This window comes from Botryllus schlosseri, chromosome 6 (assembly GCF_051294905.1).
Source record: "Botryllus schlosseri isolate E-star chromosome 6, Bs_hap1, whole genome shotgun sequence".
Classification (NCBI taxonomy): Eukaryota; Metazoa; Chordata; class Ascidiacea; order Stolidobranchia; family Styelidae; genus Botryllus; species Botryllus schlosseri.
In genome coordinates this window covers 25,232,444-25,249,186 of record NC_137241.1, presented here as the reverse complement: position 1 = coordinate 25,249,186, position 16,743 = coordinate 25,232,444, and the positions used below count along the sequence as shown (strand labels likewise).

The 16,743-nt window shown below is 42.2% G+C and overlaps 1 protein-coding gene across 1 annotated transcript; it reads right to left on the bottom strand.

Moving 5' to 3' along the window:
- Window positions 1–340: 340 nt before the first annotated feature.
- Window positions 341–11,858, bottom strand: LOC145441781 (mitochondrial 2-oxodicarboxylate carrier-like). Its single transcript, XM_080319722.1, has 10 exons — window positions 11,617–11,858; window positions 11,497–11,545; window positions 10,159–10,242; window positions 9,996–10,062; window positions 9,169–9,228; window positions 7,712–7,822; window positions 5,174–5,338; window positions 2,415–2,596; window positions 2,295–2,347; window positions 341–1,415 (listed from the first exon to the last, which is right to left on the bottom strand). Exons 1-10 carry the CDS (start codon window positions 11,705–11,707, stop codon window positions 1,351–1,353), a joined length of 927 nt encoding a protein of 308 aa, XP_080175848.1. The 5' UTR covers window positions 11,708–11,858; the 3' UTR covers window positions 341–1,350.
- Between the last annotated feature and the right edge of the window lie 4,885 nt (window positions 11,859–16,743).

Genomic DNA, 16,743 nt, shown 5'->3' with positions numbered 1-16,743 from the left:
TGTACCTATTACGAGACATCGTTTTGTTTTAGAATGGTTCACTTGTTTTTCGAATGTGCGCAGGTGTTCGAATCCTTCCTTGATTTATGGCAATAGTTCGAGTATTCGACTGACATCGTGAGCGTAAAATATCTAGTTGGTGCCTATAACTGCCTACGCATATGAACACGTTTGTAATAATACCGCGGTAGGGCGGGTTCCCCACTTCCCCGTGTATTTCGCTGGCTGAAAATGAACTCAGAGGGATATCCAGCGTAGCTAACCTTAGCCTATTCTTAGCGATCGGGATCCTACCAGCAATTCAGCTGTGAGGACAGTTCGATAAGACAAACACACGAAAGAAGCTGACGTATGTCTTTATTTGTCGGCTGATCTGACCCAGGCGAAAACATACGCACTAGTAAGCAAGACGAATTACAAATATATCGAGACGAAGCATATCAAGAACAGTATATTGCACCAAAAGCATAAGCGGATTGATTTGATTAAAGTACTATGATTAAAAGGGCATGTTTTGGTCGCGACCAACCACATAACGTATACACGCGAGAAGAAAATTACATAATTGCAGCAGCATGCATTCGACATGACAGGGAATCTGAAAGGAGAATTCCGTGAGTCACAGCCATAAAACCTATGAACGAAGCACTGAAGTTTGCATTGATACGACGATGAAATAAAAGAACACGCAGTGATTGCAGTGTCATGGTTCAAATACGAAATACACAGACGGAAGACACATTACGCAGTATGCAAAGCAGATTCAGAGGCAAAACTCATGGTTTTAGTGGTTTTGTCTCGCGCGCCTTTTGGCAAAAAAGTTTGCGATCACTTTGGAAAATATACAATTGCAAATCTATTGCATCCGTTTCAGCACGGATGGCAATTGAATGGCTAATTGTGAGATATCGGTTGTGACATGGTGCGATGTAATAGGTGAATGACAATAATATTTGAAAGAGTCAGCCACACGGTACCCATAAAGATTCACCAGGTAAAATTTCAGAATAAGAACGAGTATTAGAAATTTATTGTAATTTCGTTCGGAACCGATTCGCTTCTCAAATATCTTACGAAATCCTGGAAAGGCGATTCCGTGAGAGGATGAGTGAGAAAAATATTCTTCCCCAATTGCTGATCACTTGAATCGCACAGCGACAGAATATACAACAATCGAATTTGAAATGAAGATATGCGAAACAGAAATACGATTCAGTAAAATCGAGTACCGCGAAACATATAAAAGCAATGTAATTCCACGATTCCACCGGTCTTCCAGTGGCGTTGGCTTCATGAGACAATCGGCCGGCAAATAGGTTCGGGTCCAAACACGGATGCAGATGTTGCAATTCACGGAAATCTTGCAGCGAGATAGCTCGATAAATAATCGTACACAACCAGCATAATGGCCCCGCCTGAAAATGAATGGCAATGTATAATGTTGGCGACGAGGCGAGTGAGCAACAGAAAAAACGATATCATAGTCGGAAACGTGCGAACGATTCGCAGGATTGAAATGCGAACGCGGATTCTTCGCCTTCCGACGCGCGCTGCATTTTCAAGCAAGCTTTATACTGCGTACCGCGATCAACAGAAACCTGATGGATCGGAACGGATCAAATTTTCGCAAGTACTGATTTCACTTTTTTGTCTGACCTTCGATCTCGGCGCGAGAAATCGTCGGGCCGTGAGCTGCAACGCGCGGAATGCTACACGACAGGGCTGCGCAACCTGCGTACCGCGGATAAATACCAACTTTCAATAGTATGTGCGGTCCGCGAAATAGCCTAGTCACTTAGCCCAGTACGGGAAGTTTGAGTTAAGCTCGGGTGATCTAATAAAAGGACCAGAGAACACGCAAATGTTGACTTTGCGCACGAATACTTGTAACAAAATTAATTCAATTGCCTGGATATTTTTGCTTCGCGCCATTCCCTACTGCTTTACAAGTCTCTTAGCGCGATTTCTAACGTGGTGAGACCTGCAGCTACTAGAAGTTTTTGCGCGTCCCACGGCCTTAGATATCTTTTTCTAGCCCATGGCCCATTGGCCATGTCTAGCCCGATTGTCTAATAGGTCGCCAGCCCCTGCCACACGAGAACCCGTCTCCAAGATCGGGCTGTTCGTATACCAGTCAAATTTAAAACACGGCTAATTCATTTGCCATTTACTTTCTTGATTTTCTTTCGTACATTTCAAGAAAAATGCCGGATCACGTGTATTATATTTGCTCAAATAGTCGAGTCTATATCAAGCTTAGTTACAAGGTAAGTGTAAATATATACAATACATACTCGGTCCAAGCCTCATTACTTTCGGGGTTAATCCTTTGAAAAGAGCGCGGAATCTGCACAGAAAAATATCAGCATTAGCAGCATAAACCACGTGACGCACGAGACGCCATCCAAACCCACCCCTCCTCCTTGTAAATCAGCAGCATGGTGCGGTGGGCGTAGTAATACTTGATCTGCCCGGGAACCGGCTGGGGCCCCTGAATCCGACTTTTCGCCACGTCGTAAGGAATGTTAATTGTGGACGCGAGCGTGCCAGCTGTGAATCCGCTCAATAACTTGAAAGCGAATTCCTTGCCTCTCGACTGAAAAGAGTACCAACATTATTGCTCTCTGTCATCAACGCGTCGCTCGTAAGATACTGAGAGTTTTAGGGGCGCAGGAAATCATGCCGCCGGCGTCAATACTTCCAACAAGGTGTGTAACTTGTGGCAACGAGACGTGATTAACGGGATCGGACAAAAGACAAGATTTTGCCGACGTGACTCACGACTGGAGGTCTGTGGCACGAAGTCGACTCACTTCATGAAGCAATGCGACGTCCAGCGTATTAAGGTATACTCGTTAATACTATATAGGGCTGCATGGGCTGGGCTTCGGGCCCAGTCGAGCATCACTAATTATAACGCCATAAAAGTATGAAAGAAGTATTAAGTTCAAATACGTAACTTTTATGCCACCGCAAAGAATATCATGCCGGTTCTACATCACATAAAAGATAATTTGGTATTTCACGAATATGCCTATTTCATTGCACTTAGTGACAATGCCGCGCGTCGATCATGAATTCGCAGACACGTTATTTCCATGAAAGTGCGTAGATTTGTACTATACGCGTTACGTACGAAGCGATACGACCGATTGAGGTTTCAAATCTGCCACACTGAAAATTAGTATCGAAACTGTGATTCTCGCTGATAAATTTTAACTCTTAGTATGACGGAGTGTATAATTTCAGTACTCATACCCAGCCCTTGTTAATGCCACATGGCGACGAGGCAGTGTTGTGAATGTTACACGGTAGCCCAAGCCCGACTTGTGCAGTCTTATATATGGTGTAGTTGGGAGCTAATGACAGGATTTCGCAAACATTACTGCTGGGCAGAATCGAAATATCGCAGATTTGACAAGTCTTCTGAAATGGCCTTCGCTTTGCAAGTCGGAATAATAGCTTAGCGTGATTCAACGGCGAAGGCAGCTAAAAGCAACAACTCCGCAACATGATAGGAAGAATTATGCTATATACAACATGCACAATTGCACATCCGTACGTTTTAGAATTTCAGCTGCAACAATAGTTGGGCCTCAACAATATCGAGCACGGACACTTGTAAGTGCCTTGGACATTTGCACGAAACTAACTAAGTTGTATTGGACAAATTACCAAGGTAGATACATCGGGTGTATAGCCGCAACACCGGTGCGATTACCGATACAAATGTACGCATGGTCCGTAGAAAATAGACGAGACATACGGGCATACGAATAGCATGTGCGACACTTGAGCAGTTGGGTTTAAGTTAGGGTTGGGTCAGGATTAGATTTCATGTATGGTTTGAGTTAGAGTTTGGGTACGTGATGATTTCTGGGTTAGGGTTAGTTTTGAGGTTATAAAGTCAAATATTCAAGTCAAAGTCATAATATAATAAAGTTCAAGTGTCGCATGCTCAAATGTAGGGCAACCGCAGGCATACGAATACTACTATCATGGGCGCTACAAAAGGGTCTGGGCGACGCAGAATACTCGCACTAAGAAGGAAATGAAATCTGTGATTGGCAAAACGACTTCCCACGAGAGCGGGCACCATTCAAAGTCCGCGCAGCGTGGCGGTATCTACACACGTCGCTAAAAGACTTTCGCCCCGGCGATACAAGTGTTTCCGAAAGCTTGCGAAGGAAAATATGAAAACAACATCTGTTCGCGAACCGCAACGACATGCTAGAGTGCCACAGAACCAAACACGGAACAAGGGAAGTAAATCAAAGCTTACAGCAGCGGGCAAGACGTAAGCTGGGTGACATTTCCAAGGAAAACCAATAGTATCCATCATCAGCTCTGTCACTCACAATATACCAATACGCCTGTTACAATGTTTGCGATTGGAATTCCAGCGTGCGGGCTCAATGCCAAGGTATCTGTCTCGGGTTAACCATAGTGTTATCTAGAATGCGTTCAGAAGATAACAGCGTACGCGTAGGACCCGTTGTGGCGTCATAAGACGCTGTGCAATTCCTACTTGATTGCTCCAAATAAGTACAAGTATTTCGATACGGATCCCGTCGGGAAGTGAACACACGTAGCCTACATGATAGCGTCACGCGGTTCAACACCTACCATCAGTTTTAACAATGCAAATATCTACGAACCATCCGTATTTTGCGCAGTTACAGTATTTTATCATAACCTCAAGCCACACCTCAACGACGGGGTCGGAAGCCGCGCATCTTACAAAGCGCGATTACGAACTTCGAGTTCACGGCACGCACACCGGATAACATCAAATTACATCACTGGTAGCTGACTCGTATTCGACATTTCGTGCTGGTGACGTCATATTTTGTGTTACGATTGTTGATATACGCTGTTCTTTCGAATTCTCTACTAGTTGCTGACGATTACCCCTGACGAGTGTCAGCCGAAAATATTCGGGTTCATTTTAATATGAATATACTATTCAATTGTATATTGAAGTTCTGTACCTCAAAGAAGCTGTTCAAATAACAAAGTGTTATTAATGCGCGACACGCCGTTGCCATGCTGAGCAGGAAATCAGGCGACCACCGTTTATGCGTGGTAACACCTTGATTCGATTAAAACGAATAGGATAGCAAAACCTCGACGCAAAACAAATAAACACATTAGCCGAATCAATTTGACTCACCTCTGTTTGCGGGATGTACTTCTTAATGGAGTGGTAGAACCCGAAATAAACCATGTTCCAAACTCCGTGCCGCCCCAGCGTGGCCGTCAGACCGCGGTTGATGCCCTTCATGCCCAGGCCCTCGCTTTTGATGATTTTTCTCGCTTTCGAAAAAGTGGACTCTTGCTGAAACAGAAGTTTTCGGAAGTATGATTTCAACATTCGACAGAGCGAACTTACGTCGGTTAGCAATTCAAAGATATGGTTATTAACGGAGTACTTCTACTTATCTGGAGTACTCAAGTATGTTTCGTTTACTCGCACTACTTGCTCAATTGGTTATGATTTTAGACTTCTTCCACTTCTACTTGACAGATTTCACCTTTTTAGGCAAAACTATAGCCCTAAACCACGTACCTTTTTTAATTCCTCGAAAATGCTACTTCTACTTTTTTGAAGTACTCAGTAGATGTCATCTAGTCAAGCTGCTTACTCAGTTGGTTATGATTCTGGACTACTTTCACTTTTGCTTGACAGTTTTCACTTTTTTTTTTATGCAAAACTAGGCCGAAAATACTCACTTTTCACTTACACGGAAATCGCCACTTCTGCCTTTTAGATTACTTACACTTCTACTCGACAATTTTCAGTCTTATAGTCAAAACTAAGCTTCAGAGACGTACTTTATTATGCGTACTTACTCGGAAATAGCTATTTCTACTTTAACGCAGTCCTCAAGTATTTTTGTCTACTCGCAACACTTACTCCACTACCTCCACTTCTACTCGATTGTTTTCAGTTACTTAAGCAAAACTAGGGCCCAAAAATCCAGACTTTTTAGTCATTCGGATATCGCTGCTTCTACTTATACTCGAGTAGAAATTTGCAACTTTACTTCCAATTCTACTCTACCACCAACGTTGACTAATTTGACCACATCTGGCAATTTGCGCAACGCAATTTCTCGCGCGATATTTTTAGGTCATCGCACACATAACAAAGCCGAAATATGAAAGTCAAAACCGTCAAAAGAGGCGCACCTTTGTAAAACCGCATCAATATTTTACTGAGGGGCGTCTTTTCGCAATATCCGAACGACTAGAGACGAGGTCTATTCACGCTAAGCCAAGCGGGGAAGGGGGCTTGTTACGCTCCCGGTAAATTGATACAGGCTATTCTCAGTACGGCGGCACGATCCGCGATACATCTCACTATGCTTCCGATTCGGAAACGGGACGTAAATCGGAAATATTCGCACGCCGCACAAATTGCGTAACAGGCTCATAGGGCGCGTCGATGTTACCAGTGAATTCCCCATATTGAAATCGGCCCTTAGCGGCAGTTTGGACAAATGTAAATTTTCTTAGATTAGAATTAGACTTACTGAAGTCGCCAAAACTTGGGAAAACGTATTTAATTCCGCACTAGAAAGACACACGACAAAATTCAAGTTCAGTTCATAGCAAAACAGAGTTCATTCACATAAGCATGGGAATAGCAAATGTCTGCACACAAAGCTTGACTCGTTTCGCACTATACAGTAGGGCTCTTCAAAAATGACTTTTTTTCTCAAATCGTACTGGCTACTTGATAAAATTGTTAGATTACCTAATTTAAGCCTACACACAACATTTGGTTCGATTCCAGCCAGTAACCGCTTTGCTACAGGAGAAGAAAGTTTCTATTTTTTATATGAAAATAAATAATAAAAAATTTGAAAATTTTCTGTTTACCCCATGAAAGTGTTAGGCTGTCTATAGAAACGATGCTCACCAAATTTGGTTCAATTCCAACCAATGAAAGCGGAGCGTCTAAAAAATTTGGATTTGAATAAAATAGTATTTACGGTGACCGATTCTTTGTTTATTTATTATAGTTGTGCTCACCGTAAATACTATTTTATTCAAATCAAAATTTTTCAACGGTAATAACTCCGCTTCCACTGGTTGGAATTGATACAAATTTGGTGAGGATCGTTTCTATAGACAGCCTAACATTTTCATGGGGTGAACAGAAAATTTTCAAATTTGTTATTATTCATTTTTATATAATAAATAGAAACTTTCTTCTCCTGTAGCAAAGCGGTTACTGGCTGGAATTGAACCAAATTTTGTGTGTATGCTTAAATGAGGTAACCTAACAATTTTATCAAGTAGCCAGTACGATTTGTGAAAAAAAGTCATTTTTGAAGAGCTCTACTATACAGTTCTCTTGTAGCATTTTCAGAAATGGAAATTAGAATATTGATTCTCGAATTAATCAATACAGTATTATTGCACCGCTTTAATAATAGTTAGTTATCACATCACAATTCTAGCTTATATTCAGTGAAACATTCATTTCCGTATGTATTAATACAGTAGTAACGCATCGCTTAATAATTATAGTCGGTACATTTATAATAATTCGCCAAGTGTCGTGTATCAGAACCCACGCTCACATTAAGTGAAACATTCATTTCCAATTCATCAATACAGTATTATTACGTTGCTTTCATAATAATTATTGTTACTACATTTCTAATGCCAAATTCATTGGTAAAAGGTCACGTGACCATACCTCCGCCAATTTGACGTTTCTTTCCGACTGCAGCTGAACTTTCACCCGTTCGAATGGATTGATGACGAAGCCCTCTGTCAGGCCGCACCCCATACCGGCTGCCGCGTAGACCTGGAAAGCGACGAAAGACGGTCGATGAGACGCGGCCTGGCAATTCAGTGAAGCGGTATCCACGCCGCCGCGAAACGCAGCAAATAGTTGTGATACTGGCGGTTCAGTATTAGTTCCCTTACAAGTGTCTATATCTACAGTGGCTAACTACCAATTTGAAATGCGAGGCTTCGCCGCCTTCGAGTGTGTCTTCGTATAGTTCGGCCGAAACGCAACAGCGTGATACCGGTTGATGATATAATATTTGAGATAGAATCAGCAGTTATGTTGTCTTGCAGATTAGTAGGGTCGGCGCGTATGCGTTGGTCATGCGAACCATAGCCGTGAACTGAATGGCCGCGTACGCGCAAATTATGTTGCTTGCCACCCGACAATGGCTGTTTTACCACGAATTGCCATCGTATTTGGCGAAAATGATTTGCATTCCAACATCTCATTGTGCGCTGCATCATGCGTTCACACCACTCGTGACCACGTTGCCGATTATAAACACCGGATAGCATGCTATCGCTACTAGGATAAGCGACATCCTAAATTTGATTCGCACCATCGTGACTCGATTGTTGCGTGGTGCTCTTGCGCCACCTAAGGACGATTAGGGTTCGAAAAAATCCAACTTGAGCAAATAGAAAAATGAACTTTATTACATACATACAAGTCACGAAAAAGCATAAACGCAGTACAGAATAGCGAACAATGCAAACAAGTAGCTAGTAGTGATTCAGACGCGGAGCATGAAAGTTCAAAGTGGCCTAATCCGTATTTCCAAAACAAAACAGTGTAAAAATACTAGCCTACGCTACAGATTACTGCACTACGATCCGGCATACTGGTTTCAATGCACTTGAATGACTTGATTTGTATGGCGCGTCCACTTTATGTTTTCTTCTGTTACTTCATTCAGTGCGTATGCAATATCTTATAGTTATCTGAAGGCCAAGATAGCTGTTTGACTCCTTTCTACTCGTTTCGACTCCTTTGTAATCATGAGGTGTCTTCAATTGGTTACATACAGACAGAGTGAATGGCATCACTAGGAATCGTCTCACTATGGAATCCAGCTAGATATACGTCTTTTAGTACTAGGCCGGGTTTCACAATTATTTCCAGGCTCTCGCACTACAATGTTACAGGACAAACGGCATGACATTGTTCTATAATAGTGATATTCACCAGTAGTGCCATGTTCAATGATAACGAGCGAGATTTGATCCACCACATGCTCAAGTCACATGTCTGTTGTAAAACTCCCTATTGACAAAAAAATCAAATATGTATCCAAACAAATATCAAGGTTACGAAACGGCGAATGCAATAGGGTTAAATGGCGAAAACCCAGAACGTACCAACGGCGTCGATGGCTGTCCGAAACTCAGCAGCTCCCGATATCTTTCAAAGAAGAAGAACTGAAACATAAAATGGGGTAAACATACATAAATTTGATGCAAATTCTTCATTCCGCTCAATTGTATATGTGAAACATAGCAGAGCTGATCAAAGCACAGTCAATAATAAGTAGAACCATGTCCCCGGCAGAACTGTACTCTAATAGGTGCAGAGGAAGTGTTGTAGATAATCCACTCAAGTACAACTATTGATTTCGATGAAGAAGAAAACCTCTCTAATTGGAAGTTGCAAATAAGTGGATACATATCTCAACTAAAATAGATTCAACAGGAGTGACGATACGTTTGAGTGTCTGAATTAATTGTTAATAGCTTCTGACAACTAACACCAACGATAACCATTTGACAGCCACAATGTTCTGTGCTAGTGATGCGAATGTTATTTTTTCCAACGGATACTGATCAATGCACAGTTGCACACCTACGTGGAGACAATAATATAGGCTACATCAGATTTAAGTTTATTAAAGTTTTTTGAATGAAATCAAGCATTTTGATTCAGAGGTTTCCAAAATGATCTTTATTCAAGTATATTGGTTCAATACAAGTACTTTTGACCCTGAAAACCACTGCTACATACAAATTCACTGAAAACAGATTAATGGTCCCCTCATTTGCGGCATTGTGCACCAACAAAGCCACGACTTGTGCATAACAGCAACGGGTTGGCGAGATCTAACACGTTTCAATGGAATACCTCATTCCTGAGTTACACCATATCGATTAGAGAATGTAAAGTGCTGAATAGGAAATGAGAATATGCTGACCTTTACTGCGCGTTTTGGTGTTTCAGCAAGTATCGGAGGCAGAATTCCTTTATAAAATGATAGGAACCTGCGTCAAAAGGGTTGAATTAAGACAGCTTCAATGTATCTTGAGTAGCGTACATAATCACAAAATTGCACGGAGATTTAATTTAATACGTCTCACCCTTCAGTTCGATACATGGTACGAAAGCAATGAGCCACAGAAGTATATCTGGTTGGATCATTTGCTCCACCTTGAAGTTGAAACCTGTGACAAATTCGGAATTTACTAGCGTAGCATAATAATTTTTTGTTATCATGCCATAAATCGCATGGTTTATTAATTGTGGCACTAGCCCAACTGAGTAAATAAACAAAATTTATATCAAAAGAACCAGTCATGGTCATGAAAGTTGTAGGAACTTTAGGGCTAAGATTGGGTAGCATTCACTGGCCAGCTGTTGCTATCGATAATATTGGTATAAGAAGGCCTGTGCTGGTATCACATTGTGATTTCAAGTAATTCCTCACAAAAATCCTCTTGAGCAAATGTTAATTTGTCTCATTTTCATACAGAATATGCAAAACGCACCATTAGGTACATACTGGCGAACCACCAATAAAACATGGAGTAACCAATACTGAAGTTTGAATTGAAGCCTAAATAATTAGCAAAGCATTTGCTCAATACAACATCAACACTGCAACTGATGCAGACTGCAGAGGGCATACAAACATTGAAGTTGAAAATGTGTAAATTCATGCTGAGTAAATATTTGTCCAGTTATGATTGTCATTGGCAAACAAATAAGCCAATAAAAGTCATTGAAAAACATCCGGAGCACGAGGTCAGTTCGACTGATCTCAAAGCAATCGGCCGAATGACAACAGTATTGAGTTCAAGATATATAATGCAAGATCTGATTCATCTCAATGACTAGAGTATGGTTTGATATAATGTACAATGCTTTATAGTAGAGAGAGAGAATGCATTCAATTACAGAAACAATAAAGATGAATTATAATATACAAATTATTACATAAAATCTTTTTCCTTTCAAGAATATCATTCACCAGTATTATGCATATTCTGTCGGAAATATAGTTTTATACTGCTCTTCTGAATATTCTAATTTACACTAATAATTGTATTCATACCATCATGATGTATAATGATTGGTTACCAATAGTAGCAAACTAGCAATAGTGATCTTAATAATGAGCTGCAAAGTTCTCAAATGAACATGTAATCTGAAGATAAAATCATGACATACTCATTCATGATAAAAAAGCATCACAGAAACAGAGCTTCAATCTCACATTGGGTATTTCTTCACCAATTTAAGGCATATTACATTTTACCATCATTATAGCGGCACTAAGCTATCATTATTGGAAAATAAAATTAGACACAGCACAAACAGGAAATTATGGTTGAGTTGATTGAGTAGCACGAGTGGAGCATGAGAATAGATGAAGAAAATTCAATGTATCACTATTGAAATGAAATGCGGGACCATACCTGGTTTTGACAACATCGAGAGGATGCATCAAACATATCTCCACCAGTCCTGAAAACAAATATATATATGCATAAAATATGTACGCGAATTCAAGTTACCGTATTATAGAATCGACAAACCTGCGGCTCCACCCGACACAAACTGTTGACCCATACGTTTATAGGTCGGCCTAGTAGTTTTGACTGCCGAAGATTGCTCAGATTTCGACATATTGAAGATTAAGGTATTCAATTATTTAGGTAAAATCAACTGGAAATGAATTATACATGATCATAGTTATACAGGTGTAACTGAAAAAGCATGGTTGCATTACGCACACACACTCTTTATCTATCACTATCGCTAGTGCAGTTATCCCCATTTTTTGCTGTGCTGACAACAAATGGGTGTTGTTGCATAAGGAGAAAACAAAATAACATAATATTAGGAAAATAATTTTCAGGAATCGTAGCATACCACTGACCAGACTAGAAATAGTGGTTGTTAAGTAATCAAACTGAAAGTTGTGCGTGACTTTGTCACCAATACCACTCTGGAGTCTGGCCTACTGATACAGGCGATGCTCAACTGCCGTGATGCCGAAAAAAAAATAATTCTGCGGTTTCAAAAGTCTGCATACCGCAGGGCATTAATGTAGTGGTAGCTCTATGGCGCCACTAGGGTGTGACGACATCGCAGGTGCTTCGGTGCTTGGTCGTCACTGAATACATGGCTGCTTGAGGACTCACGTCTCGTATATTAGACAGACCGTCAGTCACGCTACTACATGGTGGCAGCGTTGTAAATGCAGCTGATAGCAATTACTTAGCTACTCAGAATTATGGCTAGTGGATATACTGCCTTGCAAGGACTGCACCCGAAGCCATTATCACTGGCTGGAAACAACCCGCCTCAAGCGTGGGTTGATTGGAAGGAAGACTTTGAAACGTATCTCTGTGCTGCAGAATTATCACAAAAGGATGACTGCGTCAAGGTAGGACACCTCCTGAGTCTTATTGGTCCGGAGGGAAAGTCAATTTATAAGAATCTCACGTGGCTTCCTGCTCGACGAGAAAATGATCAAGACATTCCTGCTGAGGATAAAAATGACTACAAACTAGTCATTGACAAATTTGATGCGTGCTTTGAGCTTCGTGATGATCGCTTCAGAATGCGAAGGAAGTTTTGGCTATTCTTGAAACGTGTTGGTGCCGACTTCTTTCAATACCAGAATTCCATGTACCTGCTAGCCGTTGACTACTACTCCAGGGACATTGAGATTTGCGTAGTCTCCAAAACAGTGAACGCAGCAGAGACGATTCTGAAATTCAAGAAGATTTTCAGTAGGCATGGCATCTGCGAGACTTTGGTCACCGATGGAGCACCTATGTTCTCTTCCCGCGACTTTGCGTCATTTTGCGAAAGCTGGAAAATTGAACATATCATGTCCTCACCTAGATATCCACAGGGGAACTCGGAGGCTGAGCGTGCCGTTCAGACCATCAAAAACCTTCTGCGAAAATGTGACGATGAATATCTGGCGCTACTCACATACCGCAACACGCCATTGGCTATCGGCTACTCGCCGGCAGAATTGAGCATGGGCCGCAAACTAAGAACAAGAGTACCGTGTCATCCAGACGATCTTCTGCCCAAGTCTGTCGACCGAACCGCCGTGAAGAAAGCTGAAGCAGATTACCGACGCAGAGTTACTCGTGATTACAACAAAAGACACAGAGTAGTACCTGGAGATGAGTTCAAGGTGGGAGATCGCGTCTGGATTCCGGACTGCAAATCGCAAGGTGTTGTGGAAAAACTTGACACTCAACCCAGATCCTTGGTTATCAGAACTGGGCGTGGCACCTTCAGAAGAAATCGCCGAATGGTGCGGAGATACCAGACGGAGAATGCCCCGCAAGAAGGCGTCGACATTACCACCAGTGAGGCAGCTGAATTCTTCAAATTTCCCGATCAGGGAGGAGATAGCAGTTCGAGCGCTACTAGTGTCAATCGTGAGGACCATCATGAGGCGGCGATAGTCCGACGGTCGGATCGGAACAGAACCGCACCTCGCAGATACATCGAGGAGTACTGATGTTGTTATAGGAGTAGTGTGTGTAAATATGTTGTGTTCTTCATTCACCTCTTGCCTGCCAATTGCTTCATACCTTTGTACCGCTAACTGCCTCAATTCGGATTGTTTATTGTCTTCATTCTGTGCTTGCGTTGTATATGTTTGTGCTGCTTATAAGCATTTGTGCTTGTCCCGAGAAGGGAGATGTAGTGGTAGCTCTATGGCGCCACTAGGGTGTGACGACATCGCAGGTGCTTCGGTGCTTGGTCGTCACTGAATACATGGCTGCTTGAGGACTCACGTCTCGTATATTAGACAGACCGTCAGTCACGCTACTACAATTAATGACGAATCTAAGCCTCTGATGCCTGACTCATAGCACGAAAATGTCACTAAGCTTTCACTGTCATTATGCAGAAAGATCTCAAGTCGTCAGAAATGCACCCTCTAATCTGCATGCATTTTAGTGATTTTTTTTCAGAATAAGTCTGTTGGAAACGCATCGTTCCCTGTCTGTTTTGACTTCAAAGCCTATACAGCCGCCTCAAAGAAGGATCTGCAGTGTGCAGGTGCATCTGTAGTTCTGCAGCTTATTCTCTGAATCCTGTATAGCAGGTCTTGCTCTGAGCTCTGAGCAGCGACGACGATTGCGCAATCACGGGTCACTGAGGCAAATCGGTGATGCAAACATTGAACGACTGCTCCCTAGAGGGCGCAGCTGTGCTCTGTATTCACCATATTCGAGGATTGACATCTAGCATAGGTGAATCTCTGATGACTTCTACAACAAATTTCCGAAACGTTTACAACCAGAAATCAACAGTACACTATGCGATATTTAGCACTGAAGCAGGTGCGCGAGAATGTAGCTTGCTAACCAATATGTGGTTGCTATGCGTATCTAGTCACGTGATCGAAGTCGTGCAAAAGGCCTATTTGATGCGATGTGACTTGAGCAGTGGTTCTCAAACTGGGGGAGCGCGACTCCCCTTGGGGGTGTGGAGGCACGTGAAGGGGGCGCGAAGCCGTAGTTTACTGAAATTTTTCCGCGATCCTCGCGATTTACCTATTGCACTGGTAAACACAATTTTTGTTGACTTTGATCAGACTAACTTTTGGGCGCTGAATTAAAAAAATGACTCCCGTTTTTCTCTATCACGTCAAGTTTTTGGGGTAGGCACCCACCCCATTGTCTCATAACCCACATAGAGTGGTGGCCCTACGAACGGGGGGGGGGGGGGGGGCTGGGCGAGACTTACCGGGGGGCCCCCTATAAGTATCTATCCGTAACTTCTGGGGGGCTCCGACCCCCAGACCCCCCTTCCGCATAGGTTATTATTATCTATCTTTCACCACCGCAATGTTTGTCCAGGTGCTGGATTCGGCCATGTCTATTTTGCATGTGTGCAAGGCTAGACTATATCAAAACTAAGTAATTCTACCGCATGCAGAGACGTGATGATTATCGGGATATGGGCAGGGTTGTAATGACTCGAGTCATGACTCGACTCGAGTCAGACTCGAGTCACGATTTTTTTGTGACTCGACTTGACTCGAGTCATTTTCTTGAAATGGGAAAATGACTCGACTCGACTCGAGTCAATATTTGGAATGACTCGACTTGTACTCGAGTCATTACGCATGACTCGACTCAAGTCATTGACTCGGCTTATTTTATGTGACTTGAAGATGAAGAAAGTTGCGAATCACAATGGTTAGATCAACGCATGTGACGAATTCGGTCGACATCGCTATTTGTCACCACTGCTTTCGTTGCACTCGTCTGATATCAGATATGCGCGGCCGAAAAAACAAAAGACAATGGTACATAGTAGCAAATAGCAATGCATTGTACAAAATCATCCAGTGATGAAGAGGTAATAGATCCTCCGCCAACAAAGTACTCAAGACATTTCAATTATACAAGCAAACAATCGAAGCAAAGTCCAATTAGAGCCAAAGAAATGACTATCAGATGGTCAAGTAGCCTACTTGGAAGAGACTGATAAGCTCATGTGTAGATATGAAGGCGATGATTCTTTGCATTTTTGGCCGACTAGAATGGATGAGTATCTAATGCTCTTCAGTGTGGTTCAAAATTGCTTTTCAATTCCTGCATCTAATGCACCAGAGGAACGTGTATCCAGTGGATGTGGATTATTCTAAGACCATGCCGCCTCAACATATATGGGAATCTCCTTTCCACTTTAGTATTTTTCAAGTGTAACTCATTGATTTAATCTGCTGTCTGTGAAAACACACAATACCCTCCGTCCGTTTGACGTTTTGTTAGGTATGTGCATTAGGGTTGTTCAGATTTGGGCAATTTTTTGGAAACTTGTTTTGCGTAATTCCAAATGATAGTTTAGTGCATAAAAACACCTCTAAAACCGATTTTGGTCATTTTCATCGCGGTCTTCCCTGCGCGCAAAGCCCCCAAAGACCCATGGGTCAATTCTCCTTACTAGCGACGATTCACCATTGCTGGTTTGTAGCTTTTGTGAAGTTTGCGGTAGAAAACGGCCGAGTAGAGCTGGGAAATATCAGGTTGAATTATCTTTTTGACAATTGAACATACCTACATTCCTATACATGCCAAATGTGTTTCACCTTCCCGTATTTGGTATAGGTAGCCGGGTGGTAGGCCTATGTATGAAATGAACGAATACAGGCATTTCCAGCCGGTTTCAACTCTGTAAATGTTAATCAAAGACATATTGTATATGAATGTAATTTCACTTTTATAGTAGCTTCAATTCACCTAATCCGCATCAGGTTTGCAGTATCTAATACGTCTGAAAGAAAGTTGACACCCCCCCCCCTCCCCCACCACCTCCGACCTGTCCTGTCCAAGACGTTGTCACAGTAGCGAATACGGCCAGAATGCAAATGTCAAAAGCTCACGACACTAGGCTTCTTCTTAAATGATCATGACAGGTAAGTCTAAATGGGGGTCCTGATCCTCAACTACCAATGCATTCTGTCCAGTGGCGGCTCGTCCTATAGGGCAACTGGGGCATTGCCCCACCTAAAATTCTGTTCAATAACAATTTAACCATTTATAGACGCACAGCAATCAATATATACCGAGATCACAGCGAAACCCGCGTTCTTCTTGTGCTTTCGCTTGCAAACGCCCATACATAGCGAAGTCTCTGCGAAAATCGAATTCTCTTCTGTGTTTTCGCTTTGT

Coding starts and splice junctions, on each gene's coding strand:
- LOC145441781 (XM_080319722.1), bottom strand. CDS start 11,707: ATGTCGAAATCTGAGCAATCTTCGGCAGTCAAAACTACTAGGCCGACC. Junction 10,063..10,158: donor ACCATGTATCGAACTGAAGG/GTGAGACGTATT, acceptor CTTTTGACGCAG/GTTCCTATCATTTTATAAAG. Junction 5,339..7,711: donor GAAACGTCAAATTGGCGGAG/GTATGGTCACGT, acceptor CTTCTGTTTCAG/CAAGAGTCCACTTTTTCGAA.